The 24,406-nt window shown below is 36.7% G+C and overlaps 1 protein-coding gene across 1 annotated transcript in view; it reads left to right on the forward strand.

Annotated features, from left to right (window-relative positions):
• The first annotated feature begins 5,823 nt into the window (after nt 1–5,823).
• The window catches only part of LOC149801793 (sodium channel protein 1 brain-like), a 181,705-nt gene continuing 163,122 nt past the window's right edge, over nt 5,824–24,406 (forward strand). The window contains exon 1 of the mRNA XM_089956848.1: nt 5,824–6,725. Within this exon, the coding sequence (XP_089812974.1) occupies nt 6,321–6,725 (405 nt within the window). The 5' untranslated portion in view covers nt 5,824–6,320. The remainder of the gene's footprint in view (nt 6,726–24,406) is intronic.

Genomic DNA, 24,406 nt, shown 5'->3' on the forward strand with positions numbered 1-24,406 from the left:
AGGAATCATTAAACTCTTTTCATACAATTCCTCTGAAAGATGACATGTGTGCAAGATTTTCTAAATATACATGTATATAATAAATAATACTTTAGCATCATGACTTCATGGAATGAAACAAATTATTTTGGACTGAGGACGTTTAAGAATGTTCATAGCGAAGGATCAAGCATATGATCCTTGTTAGAAGACTTTCACAAGAGACACAATAAAGACTGGGCACTCACATGTTTCGGGTAGAAATGCTAGTACTGAAATACATCTCATCATCTTAGCATTCTTCGACTGTTTTGAGGTCCTAGATCTCTGTTTCTCTCTCTCTCTCTCTCTCTCTCTCTCTCTCTCTATATATATATATATATATATATATATATATATATATATATATATATATATATATATATATATATATATATATATATATATATATATATATATTTAATTCGTACTCTACGGAGATTCTAACCCACGTCCACGGGTAAGCTGCGCCCATCGCCTTGCCTGCACGCACCATCACGACTAAATATGTATCACCATAGAGTGTGCTTCTAAGTCGTGTTATAGGCATTCGTGCGTAGCAGACAATCGGATTCCTACCAAAGCAGTCAAGGTATATAGGATTAATTATAGAGAATTACAAATATACACCATACATGCGCTATCCCTGAATTCTACAGAAGAATGCTTGGTTGTTGTTGTTTTAGGGTTTAACGCCATTTTTCAGCACAAAATAGGCTATACATGGTTTTCTCACGTATCCACGTTAGCCGAGCCTGAGATTCGAATCCACGCAGAGGTGAGATGGCAGTGATCTGGAACGGTGAGCGCTTTCGACCCCAAGAACGCTTGGCAATACTAGACAGAAATAATATTTCACTATTTTAATACAGATAATACTATCAAATCATCGAATCGCAGTAGAGAACGAATTAAACATTCTCTAACCGTTATGATAGTATTATTTGTATTAAAATATTAATTTCGCTTGGTATTATCAAGCATTCTCCTGTAGAATCCAGGATAGCACTTTCGGTTCTGTTTGGAGTATATTTGTTATTCTGTCTGTCTCTGTCTCTGTCTCTCTCTGTCTCTCTGTCTCTGTCTCTCTCTCTCTCTCTCTCTCTCTCTCTCTCTCTATATATATATATATATATATATATATATATATATATATATATATATATATATATATATATATATATATATATATATATATAATAATGAGGATTTTGTATAGCGCCTAAGCGCTTTACAACATTAGACAACACATATAAGATAAAAAAAACATATAATAATATTATTACAAAAACAAACACCATGAAATTAGAAAAACATTAATAAAAAAATATATTTAAAAAAAACAAAAAAAACCATGCTGAGAATATTTTAGGTAGGAAACATTATTAGGTCTTTAAATTTGTTCTTGCAGTCGAAATAAGTGAGTTTTGAGAGCCCTCTTGAATGTGATCACTGTGTCTTTGTGTCTAAGTTCAGTGGGCAATTCATTCCACGTTGCTGGGCCCTGGTATGCAAAAGAACGCTGTCCATATGACTTTGTTTTCATAGTGGGAATAATGAGTATACGATTGTCAGAAGAGGAGCGTAAGTATTTTGCTGGTGTGTACACATAGGTGAGGTCGGATAGGTATGTTGGACTAGAATCCGACAGTGAAACATAGCACAGAGAACACATTTTGTGTTTGATTCTGGATCGAATGGATAGCCAATATAGGGTACAGAGCAGCGGGGAGGTGTGCTCTGATCGTGGTACTCTAAGTATGATCCGAGCCGCTGTGTTTTGAACTTTTTGAAGTTTCTGGAGTAGATATTGAGATGAACCAGCCAGAATTAAGTTACAATAGTCCAGTCTTGAAAGTACTAATGAACACACAAGTGTTTTAGTGGCATCAACTGAAAGATATTTGCGAATTGAGCTGATGCGTCTCAGCTCAAGATATGCAGCCTTGCATATGTTCATGACATGTTGGTGCAATGTGAGAGTACTGTCCAGAGTAACACCTAGGTTTCGTACTGATTAAGTGAATTTAATGTTAGTGTTGCTGATATTTATTGTTTGAGGTAAAGGATGTGAATGAGAAAGTCTTTGTGTTGTGATCAGAATGGCCTCAGTTTTATCGTCGTTCATTTGCAGCTTGTTATATGTCATCCATGATTTCACATCAGAAATGCATCTCTCTACACCTTGGATGGTAGCATCAACTTCAGTTGGGTGGCTAGATTTGTATATTTGGGTGTCATCAGCGTACAATTGGTGAGACACTGGATGATGATATATGACACTTGAGAGCGACTGAGTGTACAGAATGAAGAGAACAGGTCCAAGAACAGACCCTTGTGGAACACCACAACATTGATCAACTGGGCTGGAGTGTATTCCATTTGCAGATACAATTTGTGTCCTGTTGACCAAGTAGGACTTGAACCACAGTAAGGCTGTATCATGAATGCCAAATACATGCTGGAGATGGTGAAATAATATATCATGGTCTATTGTGTCAAATGCTGCAGACAAGTCAAGGAGGGTGAGGACTGTAATCTTTCCGCTATCCAACGCAGAGAGAATGTCATTAACTACTTTTAGAAGAGTAGTTTCAGTACTGTGGCAAGGGCGATATGCAGATTGTACATTGCTAAAAAGACGTTTGAATTCAAATGAGATACAAGCTGAGATATAACAACCTTTTCTAAGATTTTTGATATGAATGGGAGATTAGAAACTGGGCGGTAGTTCTTTCAATCGTTATGGTCTAGTGTTGGTTTCTTAAGCAGAGGCTTTACAGTGGCATTTTGAAAAATGATGGGAATTCCCCGGATGAGAGAGAGGTATTAATAACATCAGTTAGTGAAGGTAATACTGGATCTAAGCACTCAAGTAGCAGTGATGTTGGAATTGGATCAAGTTCACATGACTTTGGTGCACTCTTCATCAGGATTGTACGTACGAAATCCATAGAGACAGGTTCAAATGCTGCTAATGGTTGCCGCTCAAATTCTGTATCCCAACTGTATGGTGACGACGAGTCAATTGAAATTGTGGTGTCAAGCTTATCTCTAATGGTTTGTACTTTGTCACGGAAGAAATTTGCAAACATGTCCGGAAGGTCGACTGGAGAGAATGTAGTTGGAAGTGGTGTTCATTTGTTCCTTGACATTAGCTTGTTAGTAATCTCGAAGAGCTCTTTGCAGCTGGAACTTTCCATGATCTTAGTAGTGTGGTGGGCTGATTTCGCTACATGGACTATATTTGTGACATTCTTCTTAGCGACTTATAGATTTGCTTATGAATAGTGAGTCTGGTGGAAAGCCAGAGCCTCTCAGCTTTACGGCGGTCTCTTTTAGCAGTACGAAGCTGGTCCCTAACACTGCTATACCATGGAGAACACTTCTGAATTGATACTCTGCACTTGGTAGCTGGGGCATGTTTGTCAAGTAATGAACGCAGACAGTTATCGAGATGTTCTGCGGTAGGAGGTAAGCAAGTTGTTAGGTTAGCTTGGATGTCGTGCATTAGTTTGGTTCTATTTATCATACGGAGGTTTCTCTTAGTAGCAGATAAAGGTGGAGGGTTAGGCACTGATACGTCAAGATGGCATATAATGCAGAGGTGATCTGATGCAAGGTCATGGGATACCAGGGAGGACCGTAGAATGTTATCATCAGGTATATGAAGAATCCAGTCTAAAATGTGACCATGTTTATGGGTGGGTTGGTTAACTGACTGTTTGAGGTTGAAAACATTAATGGAATCTATGAGTTTTGATGTATTTGAGTTTCCGGGACAGTCAAAGTGAAAGTTGAAACCTCCAAGAATAATCAGGTTGCCACCTATCGAATTTCCATAGTCCAGGAGATTCGGAAACTGCTCCAAAAATAGAGAGTCAGCCAGCTTGTTTTTTCTACTAGGAGGAGGGCGGACATACATGCAGACAGACAGAGTGTGTGTGTTCTGATTCCTTATTACCGAATGAAAATCCAAACAGTATTTTAGTTTCATAATTTTCATGTAATTAATATTTGTTATTCATGATGAAAGGTACACATAAAATAGGTTTTGGCACATGAAAATACATTGTCAGAATGTGACATAAAGCCATCATCTTACTTAGATCTTATTCCCAGGATTTTTTCAGGCCTTATACATCACATTACCAGCTGAGATCAGCATCACATGGGAACCTTCATCCGCAAAAACCAAGAAATGAGCAATTTGAGAAAGGCCTCCAATACTTGGGCACATTTCTGTGGAACAAGCTCCCACTGCATGTAAAATCTGCAGGAAATAGTAAAGTGTTTAAGAAGAAATATTATAAAATGTGTGTTACTAACAGATTATAATAAAATTTAGTATATATAATAATAGAGAAATGTTAAAATAAATAGTAATTACTATCATATTTTGTATGATACATATTGTTGTACATGTCTTAAGAGTACCTCAAGGAAGAATAGTCTATAACTAAATGAGTCACTCTTTATTAATAAATAGTATATTATTATTATTATTATTATTATTATTATTACGGATGAATAAAAAGTTAATGGATTACAACTGTTTGAATTGTAAATATGAGATAAATCGAATCTCAGGGAATGTTTTTTATTTTTTATGAGTATGATGATGATGATGATGATGATGATAATAATAATAATAATAATAATAATAATAATTATTATTATTATTATTATTATTATTATTATTATTTCCTTTCGGAAAAGTGACAGTGAAATTTAGACTTTAATATTCGTCGATAAATTTCGCTTCTGATAATACGTGTATTTTGATCCCTACAAATATATTTATAACTCATCTTCTTCGCATTTCGAACAGTTCTGTACTTATAACGAAATTGTCAATAAAAGTATCAAATATGCAAATTGAACTGTGGTAGATCGGACGCATGCATAACATTATATACTGGTAGTTACCATCACCTTAAATAGGGTTAGGATTTGTTCATTGCAGGTCGGATGGGGAGATTATGCCGATCAGACTTGGAAGCCCAAAATTGTGGCCGATCTCGATCTTTACATTTATAATTAAAATTCCTTTTAACGAGATACATTTCATGATACCCAAGCAGTCTGAAATACATAAGTTGTAGCTTTCGTCTTTACTCTCTTGCCATCTGAACGATGTATGTCAATCCATTTAATCCAGCGAAGCGATATAAGCTATATACATGCCTTGTAAGCAGATTCTATTTATCGGGTTCCTCTTGACTAGGCAACATCGGGCATTAGATTTTTTCTGTGTGGTTAAAACTGTCTGCTTTTGTGTAGCAGATTATACGACACACACACACACACACAAAATTGTATTTCAAACAGTCAATCGTATCAAATACCGTATGCCACAAAGGTATTTGGTTGTATTAGGACCTACATAAAGACTGAATAAAGGAGAGGTTAGCGAACAAATGAAGAAAAAGGGGCATTAAGTGTGGTGAAGCTTTATTTATCCAAGGGATCTTCTGGTTTCCGTCGACCAGGTAATGAAACTACGTGATCCCTCAACTATCCACGTCATTGCCAAACAATTGACTGGCGATACTGGTTGCCTATACTGAAGTTTGTATGTCAGTAATTAAGGTCGCACAATAGGTGGATTTATGTGGTGCCTCTTTCGACTATAGCAGTTTGCCAGTTTTGCGACGAACGTGTTTGTGTGAACGGTTAGGAAGAGGAACAAACTGTTGTATATAGATTCGTCTCCTTCTCTGTCATTTTGTTCTTCTTGCCCAACAAATTTTGTTCTCGACTGAATCAGTTCGATAGTTACTGGATCGATTATATTTGTCAAATGTAACAACGATTCTAAGCTATGGGAATACCTGTACAGCGAAAGGAGAATCGGCCGTGGTTAATAATTCATTCAGTCCAGAGTTTATAAGTTTTTCGATCAGGTGCTGTACCGGTTTTATTTGACTGTATTGGCCGGTAGATATCTAATAATAAGTTCCTTTGGTTGTTAAGTTTATATTGTCCCCGAGACAGTATCCATAGTGTTGGTTATTCTTCTAGATCATTCGTTGACTAACACATACTGTGGGCAGAGGAAATACTCAAATCAACAAGTTCTGCTAAGGGCTGTTAATTAAGATAAGGGTTTCATAATAAGGTCCTTGTATTTTCCAGGTTTGTGAGATCTACGAAGAATGCATGGAAATGGCTAACTGGTGACAGTATGTTCAAGGGTTATTCCCAACACCAAATACCGAGGATGATGACAGAATTGTATTTTTTTTAGTTAAATTCGGCCTAAGGACCTTTCTATATTATACATTTAGATTCCCATAAGAATGTCGGGGGATGAAGTTTCGAATACGGTACAGAAGAAACCCTCTGCATATGATAAGTATGACAAACCCAAGGACATCCCCAAGGAGACGACAGATTCCAAGTTGGAAGAGGAAGAGGAAGATCTTGTGATAGAGTTTATTCCATTTACGACAGAAACTTGGAAAAAGCAATGTGAAGACGAAGAACGTGATCGGATAAAGGCTGAAGAAAGGAAAGAGAGAGCGGGAGAGGCACATTTAATTGATGGAGAACTTCGCTTTGAAACCGGAATAGATCCTGACTCTCATAAAGAACGGAATTCTGAACTCAAAGAAGGATGTGTTGTCCCTGAATGGGTGGATGAAATTTCGAAGGAGTTGTGTAGCGTGCCCTTACAGGAAATAGACAAGAACATCAAAGATAAGGTAAATAAGTGTAGGAGAGAAAAAGGAAAAAGAAAAGAACGGTTAAACTAAAATAAGTATATTTGTTATTGTACCAACCGTTACCAAACCTCCCAACCTTTTTTTTCTAAATTATTATGTATTGTCATAAGAATTTCATGTTCAAGAATTGAATCTCTGTCTCACGGGCGTACGCATCTTAAGGCATGTCTCACCTTTCCCGACGGTCGGACGGGTTCAGATGAGACACCGGGTTGTGGAACACTTGCTTTAATAAGAAATGAATCATCTTATTGAGATTCTTTTCTAAGTCAAAGGTATTGGGTAGGTTTTGGTGACCTTTGGTTAGGGTGTCACAAAGCAAGTATATCCAGAAATGGTCATAATATTTATTTCAGATCACAGGCCTTTGATTGAACTGTCATTACGTCATATAGAAAAATCTCATTATTAAGCGCAGTTCCCATATTCATGCCAAACCTCCATAAATTATTCTTAAAAGAAAAACAATACTCAGACACGTTCCATTGAATACTATTCCACATACATCTATAGTGATAACATTATAAGCTGATCTCTTGATAAATAGTCAGATATTAGAGGATAATATCCATTGGGCTGGAAAATTATTCAATGTACTGCGAGTATGTGGTGTTAACGTTTTAAGATGTATGTATGTCGATGGTCATTCTCCGTTTGTCTCTTCTACATGTTGACAACTATGCGTTGTTTTAATATGCAAATGTTCCGAGATGATCTACAGCGTTAAAATAATATGCAACCGTTCTGAGATGACTCCACAGCGTTAAAATAATATACAAACGTTCTGAGATGACTCCACATCGTTTAAATAATATGCAAACGTTCTGAGATGACTCCACGGCGTTAAAATGCCTAAATGAAGTACTTCTAACTGCGTATTAAAAACTAGATTTAATGAATAAGCTGAATTGCTTTTTCATAAGGTTTAAATGCAGTAACAAACTACAAAAATATATTTAACTGTACTTAGAGAAATAGTCTAACGAAGAAGCTGTATGTCGTCAAGATCGTGCATGATTATGTGTGATTGCTAAGGAAGTGTAATTAGTTTAGAGTTGCCCAAATCTGTCGGGACCCTGAGTGGCCCAGTGGCCTAAAGCGCTTACCGTTACGGATCACTGCGTGGGTTCGAGTCTCAGGCTCGGCTAACGTGGGTACGTGAAAAAGATTGCCAGTAGCTTCTTCCCAGGGTTTTCCAGGGTTCTTCCTCCACCAGTTATACTGGCTGACATCTATAGCCTATCTTGTGCTGAAAAATGGCGTTAGACCCTAATACAACAACAACCAAAGCTGTCTAAGATTGATTCCATTTAAAATCAGTTGTAATTGGAAACAATGAGGTTTAAAGGCTTGTAGGTTTTACCCGTAATTTTATGAAGTGTCGATTTTTACTGCATTTTACGATAAAATTTAATTTAATCCATTTGATCTTTATCATAACGGTTAGAGTAGATTTATAATGTAATGGTATTGTAAATTTATAATGGAATGGTTAGAATAGATTTATAATTAACAGAGTAGATTTATATAGTAATGGAATTGTAAATTAATAAAGGTATTGTATTGTAAATTTATAATGTAATGGTATTGTAAATTTATAATGTAATAATTAGAATAGATTTATAATTAATTGTCCAGTAGATTTATACATTTAATGGTTAAAGCAGACTTGTAATTTAACGGTTGAAGATTTTTACAACTTAAATTTGTTTGGAAAACTGTCTGAATTTTAGGCAAAACTTATATTTATTCTACTCGATCACAGACCCTAACTTTCATTGAAGATCATCAATTTTTGTCTTTGACGTACGATTATCGACGGTAGATAATCTCTAAACAGTGACAGTCGGCATACAGTGATTGTCCAGATTAGTTTAATTAACAGCGTTTACTCAGATAAATTTAAGTGTTAAATGATATCCTCTGATCGGAACAAATGGAGAATACCTTTAAAATAATGTTACTATAGAACAAACCCGGTAGTACTGATATTTAAGTGGGGACTTTTTGCAGTGGGATCCAAATTTATTTAACTGGATATATTGCCTCAGCATATGTCTTTCCACGGACCGGTTCTTTATTTGAACTTTCAGTTGTATACTAATCATATAGCGCATACAAATGTAATGTGATTAGAAAGGATGAACGCCTTTCAAAGCTTTAAAAGTGGGAGTGTATTTTTCGCCATGGCTATGGCTTTATTTAAATGAAATCAAACAACGATATGAAGAATGCATATACAGTACACTCAGACAAATCAGTAGATATGGAGACGCATTGACATCAATCTAACAAGTATAACTTATGGGTGTTTGGAGTCATACAAGATCTTGACATTTTGAGTTTATCAGGATTACTTAGGCGATTTGGGCTTTTTGTTTTTAAGTGTGACCACTAATGCTATATTCAATATTTGCACTGGACACACGGAATAGACGTTCAAATATATAGAGTGAGCGTGGTTGAGCTCTTAAACAAACACTTAAGGTCAAATCAGAATGATAAATAATTGTTCGTAGAAACCACTTTGGCAGGTTCAGTAAATGTCAGGATGTAAGAGAACAACAGTACCGATTGACTTCTCTTTTAAACTGAAATTTTATGCCACTAATTCAAATTTTAGTCATTAACTCGAAATCGATTTACTAAATGATACGGACTGAAATTATAATATCTCTTTTGTAGAGTTTTCAGCGCGATAGATATTTACTTATGTCGTCTCAATTTTGGACAAAGTGGACGGTATGTGTAGGGATTCGTCGAATGATATCTTGGATATTATACAGGAAGTCCCGAAATGTACGTTTCCTGTATTTTTCATTAAACTGAATGCTATGGATATCAAACTGACGTAAATTCTTAAACTGTTCATGTCTGCACAATAGTAAAAAAAAAAAAAATTGTTCAGAATTATTACACCATCTGCTAGTTTTCTTCCTTTATACCGTCTTTCCTTTTTCTCTGGTTAAATTGTGATATATTTAATGTTGGACTGGTATCAGACTGTTAACCATATTGTCTACGAACTGCAATTGTCATGATCTCTGTTTTAATTTCTTTGATCAGAATTGTTAGACAATACATTTTTTTAAAAACAAATATAGGAATAATTAGCTAGTCCTATTTTCATCTTGTCACATAAAATTCACGAATGATACTGACTTTTGTTTTACCCAGCTGAAGCAACAAGTGCAAGCATAACAACTGACATGGCTTGTTAAGTGTACCCCACTCCAAGAATCAGTTTGTTTCCTCTATATATATTTTGCATATAAATTATGCTCATATGCTGCCCATACAAAATACGTAGTTAGTCTCTAGTTCGAATTTCTCTGTCAAGAATTGTTACATTTTTAGCGGACCACTCTGATATTATCTTCTCCTGACACGGCAAATACACCAGCAATTACATAATAAAGCACCAAGTCCCAAGGCCAATATGTAATCAAGCTGTTTAAAACTCATCCAGCTTGATAATCGACGCTTTTCGATATTTATTTGTCACACAAATTAGACTGAATTCAATAAAACTTCATTGACAATACTAATTTGACCGAGTTAGCTTTGAACATGATGGAAAAAGTCAGTGATCCATGTGATGTAGAAGTTTATCATGGAGAGGACATATTAGTACAAGCTAAAGGAAATAAATACAGTAAAACATCTTTATCAAGATCTCATAGGGAGAACGTAACAAAAAAAAAACTTGAGATAAAAGAGTTTTCATTGTGCCAAATCTTCTCGTTCGGTGAGAACAAATTTATTTGGGGTCATTGAGATGTGTTAGTTAACGGCAGTAGAACCTGTTTTTATCTGAAATCGTGGAAGGACGCGAAAATATTACGGATGAGCGATCTTTGGATTTGCCATACTTACAGTTCAGTGGGGGTGGGGTAAATTGTTCGAACGATTTATCAAATTGTCTGGGGTGTAGGAATAAAAATTAAGATAATCGAGTTATGGTTGTATCGACGGTTAATGCTGTGAAAAATAGGGATAAATGTTGTTTTTCGTATGAATGTATTAGGAGGGTAAATCAAGGTGAGGATATATTGGATTCCACTGTAATATTTGTCTAACAGATAATCGATAAACGAACGTGTGTATGGTTCTTAACATTATTAACAACTCTGAATAATGCCAATTCTTTATATAAAAAATACCGATGGTGGAATATTACAGCATAGTTAATTGTAATAATTATCTTAATCAGTACATTGTATATAATATTGTTTGATGTTATTGACAGTCATTAATTGCGTGTCACCTGCTGTTCAGAGGCATTTAAAGACTTGGCCTGCAGCCCGACGATAACTATAGAAATATGCGATAAATGTAATTAATTATTGTATATATCTGCATAAAGTGATAAGAATTGACTGGATTTTTAGCTGGATTACAAAGTATTTCCACCTTATGGATTGATGATACCTGTCCGTCCGTCAGGCGTGAACACTTAGGTTAGTGTTAGCATTTAGGTCATTTACGTAAACACTGTTGCTGGTTGAGTCATGTGAATTGCAAAGTACATGTTTGATGGGGAGTACTAAAGCCATCAAATAGTGAAAAATATGTCACCGTAACATATATGTCTTGGCTTACCTATATGTGCTTTCCCTTAAACTCAGTTTCTCTAGGTTAGGGTTTGGGTTTAGTTCAGGTTAGCCGACCTTATCGCCTGTGGGGTCATGTAACTTTGGATAAAAATGCCTTACTCATTAGGTAAAAACTACTTCACTGTGATGTAAATTTTCCACAATAGTGACCTGCAGTTACCTTTGACCTTAGCTTAGTTTCTGACACTGTTGCGTTCAAAGTCATATATGTAGCTCACCCTTAAACTACAATTGTGTCACTGTGACCTGTATTTCATACTATAGTGATATGCATTAACCATTATTTTCAGCTCCGTTTCTTGAACACTACTGCATGCAGAGTCATGCGACTTGGTATATAGATGCTTCATGAGAAGTGTAACACTGTTCAATCAAAACTAAGTCACGGTGGCCTATGTTTCATGCTCCAGTAATCCAAGATGACGTTTGCGTTTAGTTCAGTTTCTTAGCAAAAACAGTTAGAAACTGATACTGAAGAAACTATCATCAGCAGCATCTATCACTATACTTGTTGACGTTAGAATCTTTAGGTGATCCTCTTCACGATCTTTGACTTACGTTCAGTGATAATTCCGCTAGGTGAAGGAAAGGTCACGTAGATAACAATGTCTGGGTGCGGATGAGTACAGAGTTTTGTCCCTGGAAACCTATACGTGTTACTGGTGACTTGCCTAAGCCAACATAGTTTTTCCATTGTGAATTTGAATCTCGCCATCATTTTGATAATACTGTTAATGTTTTGCTCAGTAGTACGAGGCCTATACATAATTAAATAAACTCAATGGATTCTTATACTAAACCTTGAATATGTCAATGGTTTTGTAAACTTGCTCCTGTTTTGCCCTTTTAGGAAACGCACGCGTGATTTAATCGTCGAACAGATTCATGCAGATTCCTTGATTATTATGCAGATGCAAGGAAGGTGAGCCAATCGAGGCTAACTTGATCCTCTTGCATTTTTATAATCAAGGAATCTTCACTCAGAAACAAACATTTCGTGAGCGATTCGTTTAATCAACGCCTTACAGTCAACGAATTTCGTATAATTTTCATTTATTATTTAGGGAGAACCATTTAATATTAAATGTGATGAGGTTATTTAGATTTTTGTTACTTCAGTTTTGATTAATGGTTGTTTCCAATGACAGTTGACAATCACTCCTTTAACAAACTAGATGTATCCAATGACAGTTGACAATCACTCCATTAAACAAACCAGATATACTAGATATAATAATGACCACTTATGTTCTGCACGTACGAGAAATTATGAAATTGGTAAATCACCTTTAAGTAGTGTGGTACCGTGAGCGTAAATTTTCCAATCAAAGTCAATATTACTTCCTCGGGTTTACCTTATTTCTTTTCGTCGCACCAGTTCACATTCTGAATGCTCCTCACCATGACAAACCCATTGTATCCAGGCCGCACATTCTTGCCAGATAAAAGCTTATAATTATATAAATAATACCAACTCTGTCGGTATTCCATCCATGACAGCTGAGACACCAATCTGCATTTAAAATACCTATATTTGTAAGCAGTAATGGTATACGTATAAATAATCCTTATTTAGATTGGCGAGGCGGATAACATGCCATATTATTCTCTAATAATCAGCAACAGAAGCAAATGGTTGCCTATAAGTCCTAATATTATCACTGAACTGAGCGGGACTTTATTATTTTGTAAAAGTGTGTAGGAAAAAATTCTTTCCCAATCTCAGCTCAAATTATTGTGCATTTCATACATCACACATGATATACTCGAGATCCATTTATGCTGACTTATTGGAGTTTCATAAGCAACAGATTCTGTATGCATAGTATGCCCCTTTTTAATCAAGCAGTTGTGTAATAAACATCATTGTCCACTTGATCCACTGCATCGCCTTAAACCATATATCAATAAGCATCATAGTTCACTTAATCCACTGCACACCTTGCCCATCTATCAATAAACATCTTAGTCCACTAGATCCACTACATAGCCCTGCCCATCTATCAATAAACATCATAGTCCACTTGATCCACTGCACAGCCCTGCCCATCTATCAATAAATATCACAGTCCACTTGATCCACTCCACAGCCCTGCCCATCTATCAATAAATATCACAGTCCACTTGATCCACTGCACAGCCCTGCCCATCTATCAATAAATATCACAGTCCACTTGATCCACTGCACAGCCCTGCCCATCTATCAATAAATATCACAGTCCACTTGATCCACTGCAGAGCCCTGCCCATCTATCAATAAACATCATAGTCCACTTGATCCACTACATAGCCCTGCCCATCTATCAATAAGCATCATAGTCCACTTGATCCACTACATAGCCCTGCCCATCAATCAATAAGCATCATAGTCCACTTGATCCACTGCACAGCCCTGCCCATCAATCAATAAGCATCATAGTCCACTTCATCCACTACACAGCCCTGCCCATCTATCAATAAACATCCTAGTCCACTTCATCCACTACATAGCCCTGCCCATCTATCAATAAGCATCATAGTCCACTTGATCCACTACATAGCCCTGCCCATCTATCAATAAACATCATAGTCCACTTGATCCACTGCACAGCCCTGCCCATCTATCAATAAATATCACAGTCCACTTGATCCACTGCACAGCCCTGCCCATCTATCAATAAATATCACAGTCCACTTGATCCACTGCACAGCCCTGCCCATCTATCAATAAATATCACAGTCCACTTGATCCACTGCACAGCCCTGCCCATCTATCAATAAATATCACAGTCCACTTGATCCACTGCAGAGCCCTGCCCATCTATCAATAAACATCATAGTCCACTTGATCCACTACATAGCCCTGCCCATCTATCAATAAGCATCATAGTCCACTTGATCCACTACATAGCCCTGCCCATCAATCAATAAGCATCATAGTCCACTTGATCCACTGCACAGCCCTGCCCATCAATCAATAAGCATCATAGTCCACTTCATCCACTACACAGCCCTGCCCATCTATCAATAAACATCCTAGTCCACTTCATCCACTACACAGCCCTGCCCATCTATCAATAAGCATCATAGTCCACTTGATCCACTACATAGCCCTGCCCATCTATCAATAAACATCCTAGTCCACTTGATCCACTGCACAGCCCTGCCCATCAATCAATAAGCATCATAGTCCACTTGATCCACTGCACAGCCCTGCCCATCTATCAATAAGCATCCTAGTCCACTTGATCCACTACATAGCCCTGCCCATCTATCAATAAGCATCATAGTCCACTTGATCCACTACATAGCCCTGCCCATCAATCAATAAGCATCATAGTCCACTTGATCCACTGCACAGCCCTGCCCATCAATCAATAAGCATCATAGTCCACTTCATCCACTACACAGCCCTGCCCATCTTTCAATAAACATCCTAGTCCACTTGATCCACTACATAGCCCTGCCCATCTATCAATAAGCATCATAGTCCACTTGATCCACTCCATAGCCCTGCCCATCAATCAATAAGCATCATAGTCCACTTGATCCACTGCACAGCCCTGCCCATCAATCAATAAGCATCATAGTCCACTTAATCCACTACACAGCCCTGCCCATCTATCAATAAACATCCTAGTCCACTTGATCCACTACACAGCCCTGCCCATCAATCAATAAGCATCATAGTCCACTTGATCCACTGCACAGCCCTGCCCATCAATCAATAAGCATCATAGTCCACTTCATCCACTACATAGCCCTGCCCATCTATCAATAAGCATCATAGTCCACTTGATCCACTACATAGCCCTGCCCATCTATCAATAAGCATCATAGTCCACTTGATCCACTACATAGCCCTGCCCATCTATCAATAAGCATCATAGTCCACTTGATCCACTGCACAGCCCTGCCCATCTATCAATAAACATCCTAGTCCACTTGATCCACTGCACAGCCCTGCCCATCTATCAATAAACATCCTAGTCCACTTGATCCACTGCACAGCCCTGCCCATATATCAATAAACATCCTAGTCCACTTGATCCACTACATAGCCCTGCCCATCTATCAATAAGCATCATAGTCCACTTGATCCACTACATAGCCCTGCCCATCTATCAATAAACATCCTAGTCCACTTGATCCACTGCACAGCCCTGCCCACCTATCAATAAACATCATAGTCCACTTCATCCACTGCACAGCCCTGCCCATCTATCAATAAACATCCTAGTCCACTTGATCCACTACACAGCCCTGCCCATCAATCAATAAGCATCATAGTCCACTTGATCCACTGCACAGCCCTGCCCATCAATCAATAAGCATCATAGTCCACTTGATCCACTACATAGCCCTGCCCATCTATCAATAAGCATCATAGTCCACTTGATCCACTACATAGCCCTGCCCATCAATCAATAAGCATCATAGTCCACTTGATCCACTACATAGCCCTGCCCATCTATCAATAAGCATCATAGTCCACTTGATCCACTGCACAGCCCTGCCCATCTATCAATAAACATCCTAGTCCACTTGATCCACTGCACAGCCCTGCCCATCTATCAATAAACATCATAGTCCACTTGATCCACTACATAGCCCTGCCCATCTATCAATAAACATCATAGTCCACTTGATCCACTACATAGCCCTGCCCACCTATCAATAAGCATCATAGTCCACTTGATCTACTACATAGCCCTGCCCATCTATCAATAAACATCATAGTCCACTTCATCCACTACACAGCCCTGCCCATCTATCAATAAACATCCTAGTCCACTTGATCCACTGCACAGCCCTACCCATCAATCAATAAGCATCATAGTCCACTTGATCCACTACATAGCCCTGCCCATCTATCAATAAACATCATAGTCCACTTCATCCACTACACAGCCCTGCCCATCTATCAATAAACATCATAGTCCACTTGATCCACTACACAGCCCTGCCCATCTATCAATAAGCATCATAGTCCACTTGATCCACTACATAGCCCTGCCCATCAATCAATAAGCATCATAGTCCACTTGATCCACTACATAGCCCTGCCCATCAATCAATAAACATCCTAGTCCACTTGATCCACTGCACAGCCCTACCCATCAATCAATAAGCATCCTAGTCCACTTGATCCACTGCACCGCCCTGTCCATATATTAATAAACATCCTAGTCCACTTGATCCACTGCACAGCCCTGCCCATCTATCAATAAACATCCTAGTCCACTTGATCCACTGCATAGCCCTGCCCATATAACAGTAAACATCATAATCCACTTGATCCACTGCATAGCCCTGCCCATCTATCAATAAACATCCTACTCCACTTGATCCACTACACAGCCCTACCCATCTATCAATAAACACCATAGTCACTTCATCCACTGCACAGCCCTGCCCATCTATCAATAAATATCATAATCCACTTGATCCACTGCACAGCCCTATCTGTCTGTCTATCTATCTATCTATCTATCTATCTATCTATCTATCTATCTATCAATAAACATCATAGTCCACTTGATTCATTGCACAGCCCTGTCTATCTATCAATTAATTAATGCATTCATTCTTTATTGCCACATCCTGGCATGAATTTCACACGTCTCAACGTGAGAAAACACTCAACTCAAAATTTAATCCCCTCACAGAAGTTTGCAAATCATATGCAGAGAAGGATTTCTAGAATTTATGCCATATAATGCAGAGGCGAATCAATATTAATTAAACGGAGGTTAGAAGTGGATGGTGTTGACTAAACTATAATGACCAGTTTTATGTGTATTTCTTTGTCGTTTTTTATTATTATTATTATTATTGAAAAGTGTATTATTTGAGCTGGAAACAGGTGTTAGACTGATACCCCCTCCTCTTAATTCCCTCCATGGTTCGCCGATGTAATGATTGCCCGTTGTCTATACCATTTCAGTTTATTTATTTATTTCGATTCTACTGCAAACATTTCTTCTGCTGCAAACTTTGTGCAAAATGTTCCAAATTTGAACTGAGTATAGTGAGAGGATTTATGCAAGCGGTGCCTGGGTGAGAGCTATTGATGTGCGTAACATAAATGTGTTACTTCTTTAGATGACCGTTCCTTTTAGTAATTAAGGAAGGAAAAACACCTTTTTGTTAGAAGAATTCGGCCTCTAATAGTGCCTTACGTTGACATTTTAACTTCTAAACGATTTCAAACAAGTCTAAGGCAGCACTAGGAAAAGCTAACGAACAGATAATTCAGATCATTTACGCCTCTTAGAGACAAATATACTAGCATACGACCAAAGATGCTGGTGACGTTCACATGGTAAAAACAAAAAACCTACGTCGTTGGGAAGAACACAAAACCTGTCGTCTCTAGATGACTTTGTTGCTTCCAGCAAGAGTACAGACTTGTCTTAAAAATGCAGTATGTTATCCGTATTTAATAAATATACGGTTTTATTTCTTTTATGCTGTCATATTGGTCGGCCGCAAGTATCGATGAAATATCGACAGTTCATTTCTTACATCGCGTATCAAACGATGATCATATCACAACATTCAAAAGACGAACTGTAGTATAACAGTATCTCTTTACGATATTAATTTAATTTCTACTGAGCTCAGGGATCGCTTGAGTTTGGGTCATCAAGCCGGAGTATTCGGGTCAGTGATCTTATGAGAGCAGTCTTTATCAGTTAGTTTGAAATAAGAAATTTGCATATGTAATATTCGCAGTATCTCACCCGGTGTGCCTGGATTCTCTAATTTACATAGATCAGTGCGGCTTTGTTTTTCCTGATGTTGTTGATAATATGTAAGAGAAAAAAACGACAAAGTTCGCACAGAATCAACCAAAATAAGGCAGGCAGATCAGCCACAAGATTACACCAAAAAATAAAATCAGGCGCACATATTACCGGAAATATGACGCAAGTGCACAGGTTCTATTCCGCTATGTTGCTCAGGGTTTCGTGCTTGGCAGTCGGCACATGTACTTTACTTATGACAGGATATATTATCACTAGGATTCTTTCTTGCTTTCTTTTTTCTTATTTTTCATGCGTAGAAATGTATGTCACTAATCACATGGAATTCTTTACCTTCTAAACCACACTCCATCACTACCGTTACGTACGATGAGTCTCAGCTTTTAAATGACTATACAGTACTTGTATCAAAGCGCTTGCTCCATCACTAGCTTCCTTTATGTGCAATCGGCTAAATGGATGTACAAAAACATCCAAATTGTACGGTCTTTAAGTTCAAGGTCACACGTAACTAATACCCACTTCTTATTCTGCCATACAAATGAAGATGATTTAAGATAGTTAAATGAACGGTTTTAATACATATACAGTGCCTGCTGATCAAGGCTTGTATTTCTTACCACGTGCACATTTTGAAGCCACATCTCGACATTGACAATAAGATGTATTACATCCAGGACTCATATTTTTTTGTTATTTCACCAAAGGGGGTAGGGACATGCAAAAGTTTCCAGATTTTTTAAAATTATTATTTTATGATGAAGTTATTAACTTTAATCCAATCCGACTAAACCTTTCTAGTGGCATATTGGTTAGAGCGTCCGCCTCGGATGCGGGAGGTCGTGGGTTCGATCCCCGGCTGAGTCATTCCAAAGACTTACAAAAATGGTATTAACTGCTGCCTCGCTTGGCCTCAGCATTAAGAGGTTAGTGTTATGACTGATCGGCCTAGTGTCAGGATAATTTGTGACTGGTTTGGACATCATGTTATATGTCTGTGGCATGATGCTCCAGTGCTAGGCATCACTATAAACTGACACACTGCAGACATCGTAGCGATATGACTGAAAAATTGTTATAGCTACGTTAAAAATCCAAATCACACACACACTCGTTCAGGTCAGCATCGAGAGTGATAATCCGCGTCTGGAGCTCTCTGTAAATTTTCGCTTGAGCGTCTGGAAATGTAGGTAAAATAAGCAGAATTTTCGTTTCTTCGCACGAATAATTTCAACACCATTTGCATCGGCATACAGAGCGAAACCAATCATTCGATACATACTGAAAAAGAGTGATCTCTATACACGTAATCTGCTATGTTGGCCCTGACATTTTGCAACAGTCCATTTTTGATACAGGACTGAGCTTTTATGGTGGGAATCGTCGTGTGCCAACGATAAACATAGTCCACTTTGAGACATTACGTGTAGATTCAAAATCGTTTAATGTAGCATGATAATGCATACGATGTTTACTAGTTGTATGTGAAAGTTTTCATAACCAACCGATCAGTCCTATAGCAAAAATGGACATTTACAAAATATCCAGGACCAACATGGCGGATTACTCGTACTAATATTAAAAAAGTTCATGAACATGTATCGAATGTGTGGTGTTCGTCTGTATGTTGATATAAATGGTGTTGAAATAATTCGTGCACTTAACGAGTTAGGTAAGTTTATCTTCTTTTATAGACAGTTACGTGAAAATTCACTAAGCTACAAATGCGGATCGCATTCGCGATGCTTAGCTGCACGAATTATTATAGTACGTTAAACATTTAGTTTCTACTGAATAAATGGTCTGGTTCTTGATGGACATCTAGCAAACAAAGGTGTTTGTTTCGTTTTGTATCAGCAAAAGACTAAATGTATTTAGAACTCATTTGTTTATTGTCTTCAGAATAGTTTAGAAATTATTCCTTTAACTTCATTTCCTCTGGCAATGATTCAGCACATTGTTTAGTGAAGTAAAATAAATGTTTGTTCTTATCTGTCTTTGATGAGATCTGGGAACCCCTTAAACGAGACATTAAATATTCACAGTTGCAAGAAAAACATATAGACCCGATGACATTTGCCCTAAGAAATATTTTAGATTCAAGTCCAGCTATTCTACTGGATGAAAGAATAACGCCATCCAATCAGATTTCCAGAATGTGGCTTGAGTTTCATGGTGAACACAATTTGGACTAGCTTTGATATAGATTTATTGATATGATAAGCCTGTATGCCATTCCCATGCAACAGTGTACATATAACCTTATTTATAGGCAATAATCATGTAGTGTTCATACCCGTAAACATGTAGCTTCAGTTATTTACCATTAAGGTCAAAGTATGGAACATTTTAAGTGTGCGGTGTAAACATACGATATCTCCTGGATCAAGAAGTAGACTCCCTGATTTTCGGACTCTGAAAATGTAAGACAGCACTGAAAGTTCACGGAAGCTAATAAAGAATTCCTGTATTTATTTCATGTGTGTTGTTTGGAAAGTCTCCCATAAACGAACAAAACCATCTCCCAGAGAACTACCGTATAAATGATAAGTGTTAAATGTTCCATGCGTGTATCTTGTATCTATCTACCCTTGATAAGTTTTGTATGGCTATTGAGAGTTTTAAATTATAACATTCTAGTTTAATGCTAAATTAGAACCATGTGAGGGCACCAGAGTACGAATATTTTAAGATACAAATTTATAGAACTTACCAACTTTAACATACCGTCATTACTCGCTTATAAGTTCACTGTAAATTGCAGAGACCCATATCTGATGCTGCATAATGAACCGGCATATCTGGACCTATGTAGTTTGTTAGGAATAATCAGGAGAAAAGACAGTATAGACCCTGATATGCCAGCGCATTATGTGACAACTGATCAGGGTCTGTGTTGTTTGCATTTGAACTCGACTTATAAATGAGTATAGACTGACAAAATGTTCTGTGTGAAATTAAAGCTATAATTGTTTGTAATATCTAAACTTTATAATTGCAAAGGAACGATAAGTTTGCATGTAGGAAATTTCACAGTGATCATTGATAATAGTAATGGAGTTGTCAAATACCTGGTTTCAGGTTTACAAATCTGAGATTAAATCAGTAGATATATAGTCACCTACAAATCTCAACAACAACAAAAAAAACACATTACAAAACAAAATTAAAATGATGTGCAATCAAAAGCAGGTAAATCCGTTGTAAACAGATAACCGAAACAAGAATGAACAAGAACAGTAACAAAACAAAAAATATTGCACTGCATAATTTGTGGAGCGTTGATTAAAGAGAAAAATCAGAAAATAGCATACTATCTGCAATCTTCATGATTCTGCTTTAATAAAGATGATGGCATTGAATGGAAATTTATATGTATTGAATATTAATGACAGCGTGACAAAGTCACCATTGAACCGTGCATTGAATTTTTATTCTCCAAATTGTAAATCTTTGAACATACTTCAAAGCATATGCCGTCGTAAAATCCAAGTATCATTCTTGAGCTGTATGCTGTTGGATCTTGTGAAATGAACACAGGGTTTAGTTTGAGTTAAATTAGTTTACTGTGAATTTTGTACAAAAGATATGCAACGAGAGTTATGTAAAACCAGTCTCAGTCTTTATGTAAAACCAGTCTCAGTCTTTATGTAAAACCAGTCTCAGTCTTTATGTAAAACCAGTCTCAGTCTAAGTATAAAGTTCAATATGAAACGTTTATTCTGGAATGAAACAGCAAACACGTGGCAATACGGAGTTTTTAGTTGTTTGAAATTAATGTGATCCTTGAAAGATCTAGTGTTTATATAGATCATGCACAATTACTTTGGTGATAGCCTAACTGTTTAGTAATATTCATATTTGACAATGTATTTAACTTTTCAATTACATACACAAAAAACAGAAAGCTAACCTGAAGCTTTCGTCCTTACACTAAGGACTTCATCAGCCGACTGATGTCATCTCTTCTGACTGTCAACATCGCTCCATTTATTGGTGGAGTCATTATAGATCATATCAGTATGCTGATGAAGTCCTTAGCCTAAGGACGAAAGCTTCAGGATAGCTCTCTCTAATTTTTGCTTCTGTAATTGAAAAGTTAAATACATTGTCAAATATCATGCACAATTCGTATAGTAAGTCCAATTTATGCCTCCAGTTTAAACATTGTTTAAAAAAAAAGTCCAAGTCCTCAGTTTTAAATCATAGAAGCAAACAGTGATAGTATAATGCACTAGCACCACTTATTACATTCTAACCCTCGTCTAGAAAAAAGAGAGCTAAGTTTGCTTTCTTTATTCACGTGCAGTGTTCTTGATGACACTGTGTCACATTTGCGTGAGTAATGTTAAGTTTCATTATTTAATTTTAATATTTACGTATGATGCAAATATAAAGATATAATTTTAATTTTGATTTCATCACAAGTTCGTCACATTGCAGATTTTCACTGTAGGTACCAAAGGACTTTGAAATTCAATGGGTCAGATAATACAGTGTACGGATAATTGGAGTAATAGAAACTTGTCTATAAAGGACATTCAAAAACAGATTTCCATCTTGTATGTAATGTGATAGAGAATAAAATAATAAATCTCAGTTAGCGATTTGTGACAAGGTGCAGTGTTATTTTGACATGCAGCAACATTGGACATTAGGATTAAAAAACTTGATTTTTAGACGAATTTATTAGGGACTCTTTAATATATATTTTATGGACATTTGTCATTTCTGTGAAGGTGTCCTTCTCAAGATGGTTTCATTGGATGTTATATAAAATAATGAAGGTTGGGGGAAACAATGTTAATTAGGAATGTGTTATAAAATACATTTAACATATTTATTGCTGGAGTTGTATATTTTATTATTATTATTATTATTATTATTATTATTATTATTATTATTATTGTTGTTGTTGTTGTTACTGTTATTGTTATTGTTATTATTATTATTATTAATATTTGAGAAACAAGTAATACTGGAGATCAGAAACTGCACATCTGTTACCTAGAAAAGCTATTGATTATTTAAATGCTTTTACGTTTGCAGTTTTGTTGTACTCGTAATACATACATGATGCAGATAAGTTTCTACTTTTGAATGGTAGTGTGCGCAGTTCTTTTTTCTTTTTACCTATAATGGACGTTCCATGTAAATCAAAATTAATTCATTAAGCTCCTGTTAAGCATGACAGTCACAAGGAATCGTTTTTACCAAGGCCATTGAATAAAAATTGTACTAACAAAAGTGTCTCCCCTTGTATTCAGTTTTATAAATGCACTGTTGTGGACATAGTACGTTGACGTAGGTCTTGTGATTATCATGGTACAAGTAAATGAAGAGATCCATTTTTATATTTAGAAATAGCAACATGGAAAGATGGTTTTAATTAGAAACCATATGTTATGGGTTTCTTTTTAATAATAGTCTTCGAATATGTCAAGCTTTTAGTCCTGCTTTTATTTTAATAAAAAGATTATTTTCAGAATTAATTCTGTATGCTGTATGCATTAAAGATGATAGGAAATTAAAGGAAGATAGGTCAATCTAGCTGACATTCGATATAATTTTCATTGTGAGTTACATATTTGTACATAAAAGGTATTTATTTTTATATGACTCCTTTCTTTGCGAAACATTTATTTTGCAAACAGTGACAGTACCCATGGGCAACAGCAATATTTGCCTACCAGATCGATTGTATTGTTATGAAGAAGATATAATTATAGCAGGAAACCAGTGTAGTAGTACAGGTCACAGAATACACTGATACAGCAGTCTCTCTCTCTCTCTCTCTCTCTCTCTCTCTCTCACACACACACACACACACACGTGTGTGTGTGTGTGTGTGTGTGTGTGTGTGTGTGTGTGTGTTATCACTATATATTTTAGTAAATATAAGTAGTCTGATCGATTATACTGATAAAACGCAATTCCAGTTTTGTCAAAGAGGCAAAAGTCATTTCCTTATAGTAAGTACCAACATACTAAATTACATTTACCGGCCCTACCACAAGCAAATACAGACATATTAGGCAAAGAAATAAAATATGCATGTTTCCTGTCGGCCAACCGTCCCTGTTTTTCAATGCCAATCCTAGCAGTACCCCCCCCCGTAAAAAAATAAAAAATAAAAATAATTCCGAAATTGATTTGTGCATCTAGTTTTGTTTTGCCTAGTACTTAAAGCGCCTAGTAAATTCTATGTAAAAATCAATATAATATATATAAAATTTTAGAAAAATTATTTACCTACCCTAATTTTAAAACCAGTGCAATTAGAAACATATTTTTT

Source organism: Sinohyriopsis cumingii, chromosome 4 (genome assembly GCF_028554795.1).
Source record: "Sinohyriopsis cumingii isolate HCF-2022 chromosome 4, ASM2855479v2, whole genome shotgun sequence".
NCBI lineage: Eukaryota > Metazoa > Mollusca > Bivalvia > Unionida > Unionidae > Sinohyriopsis > Sinohyriopsis cumingii.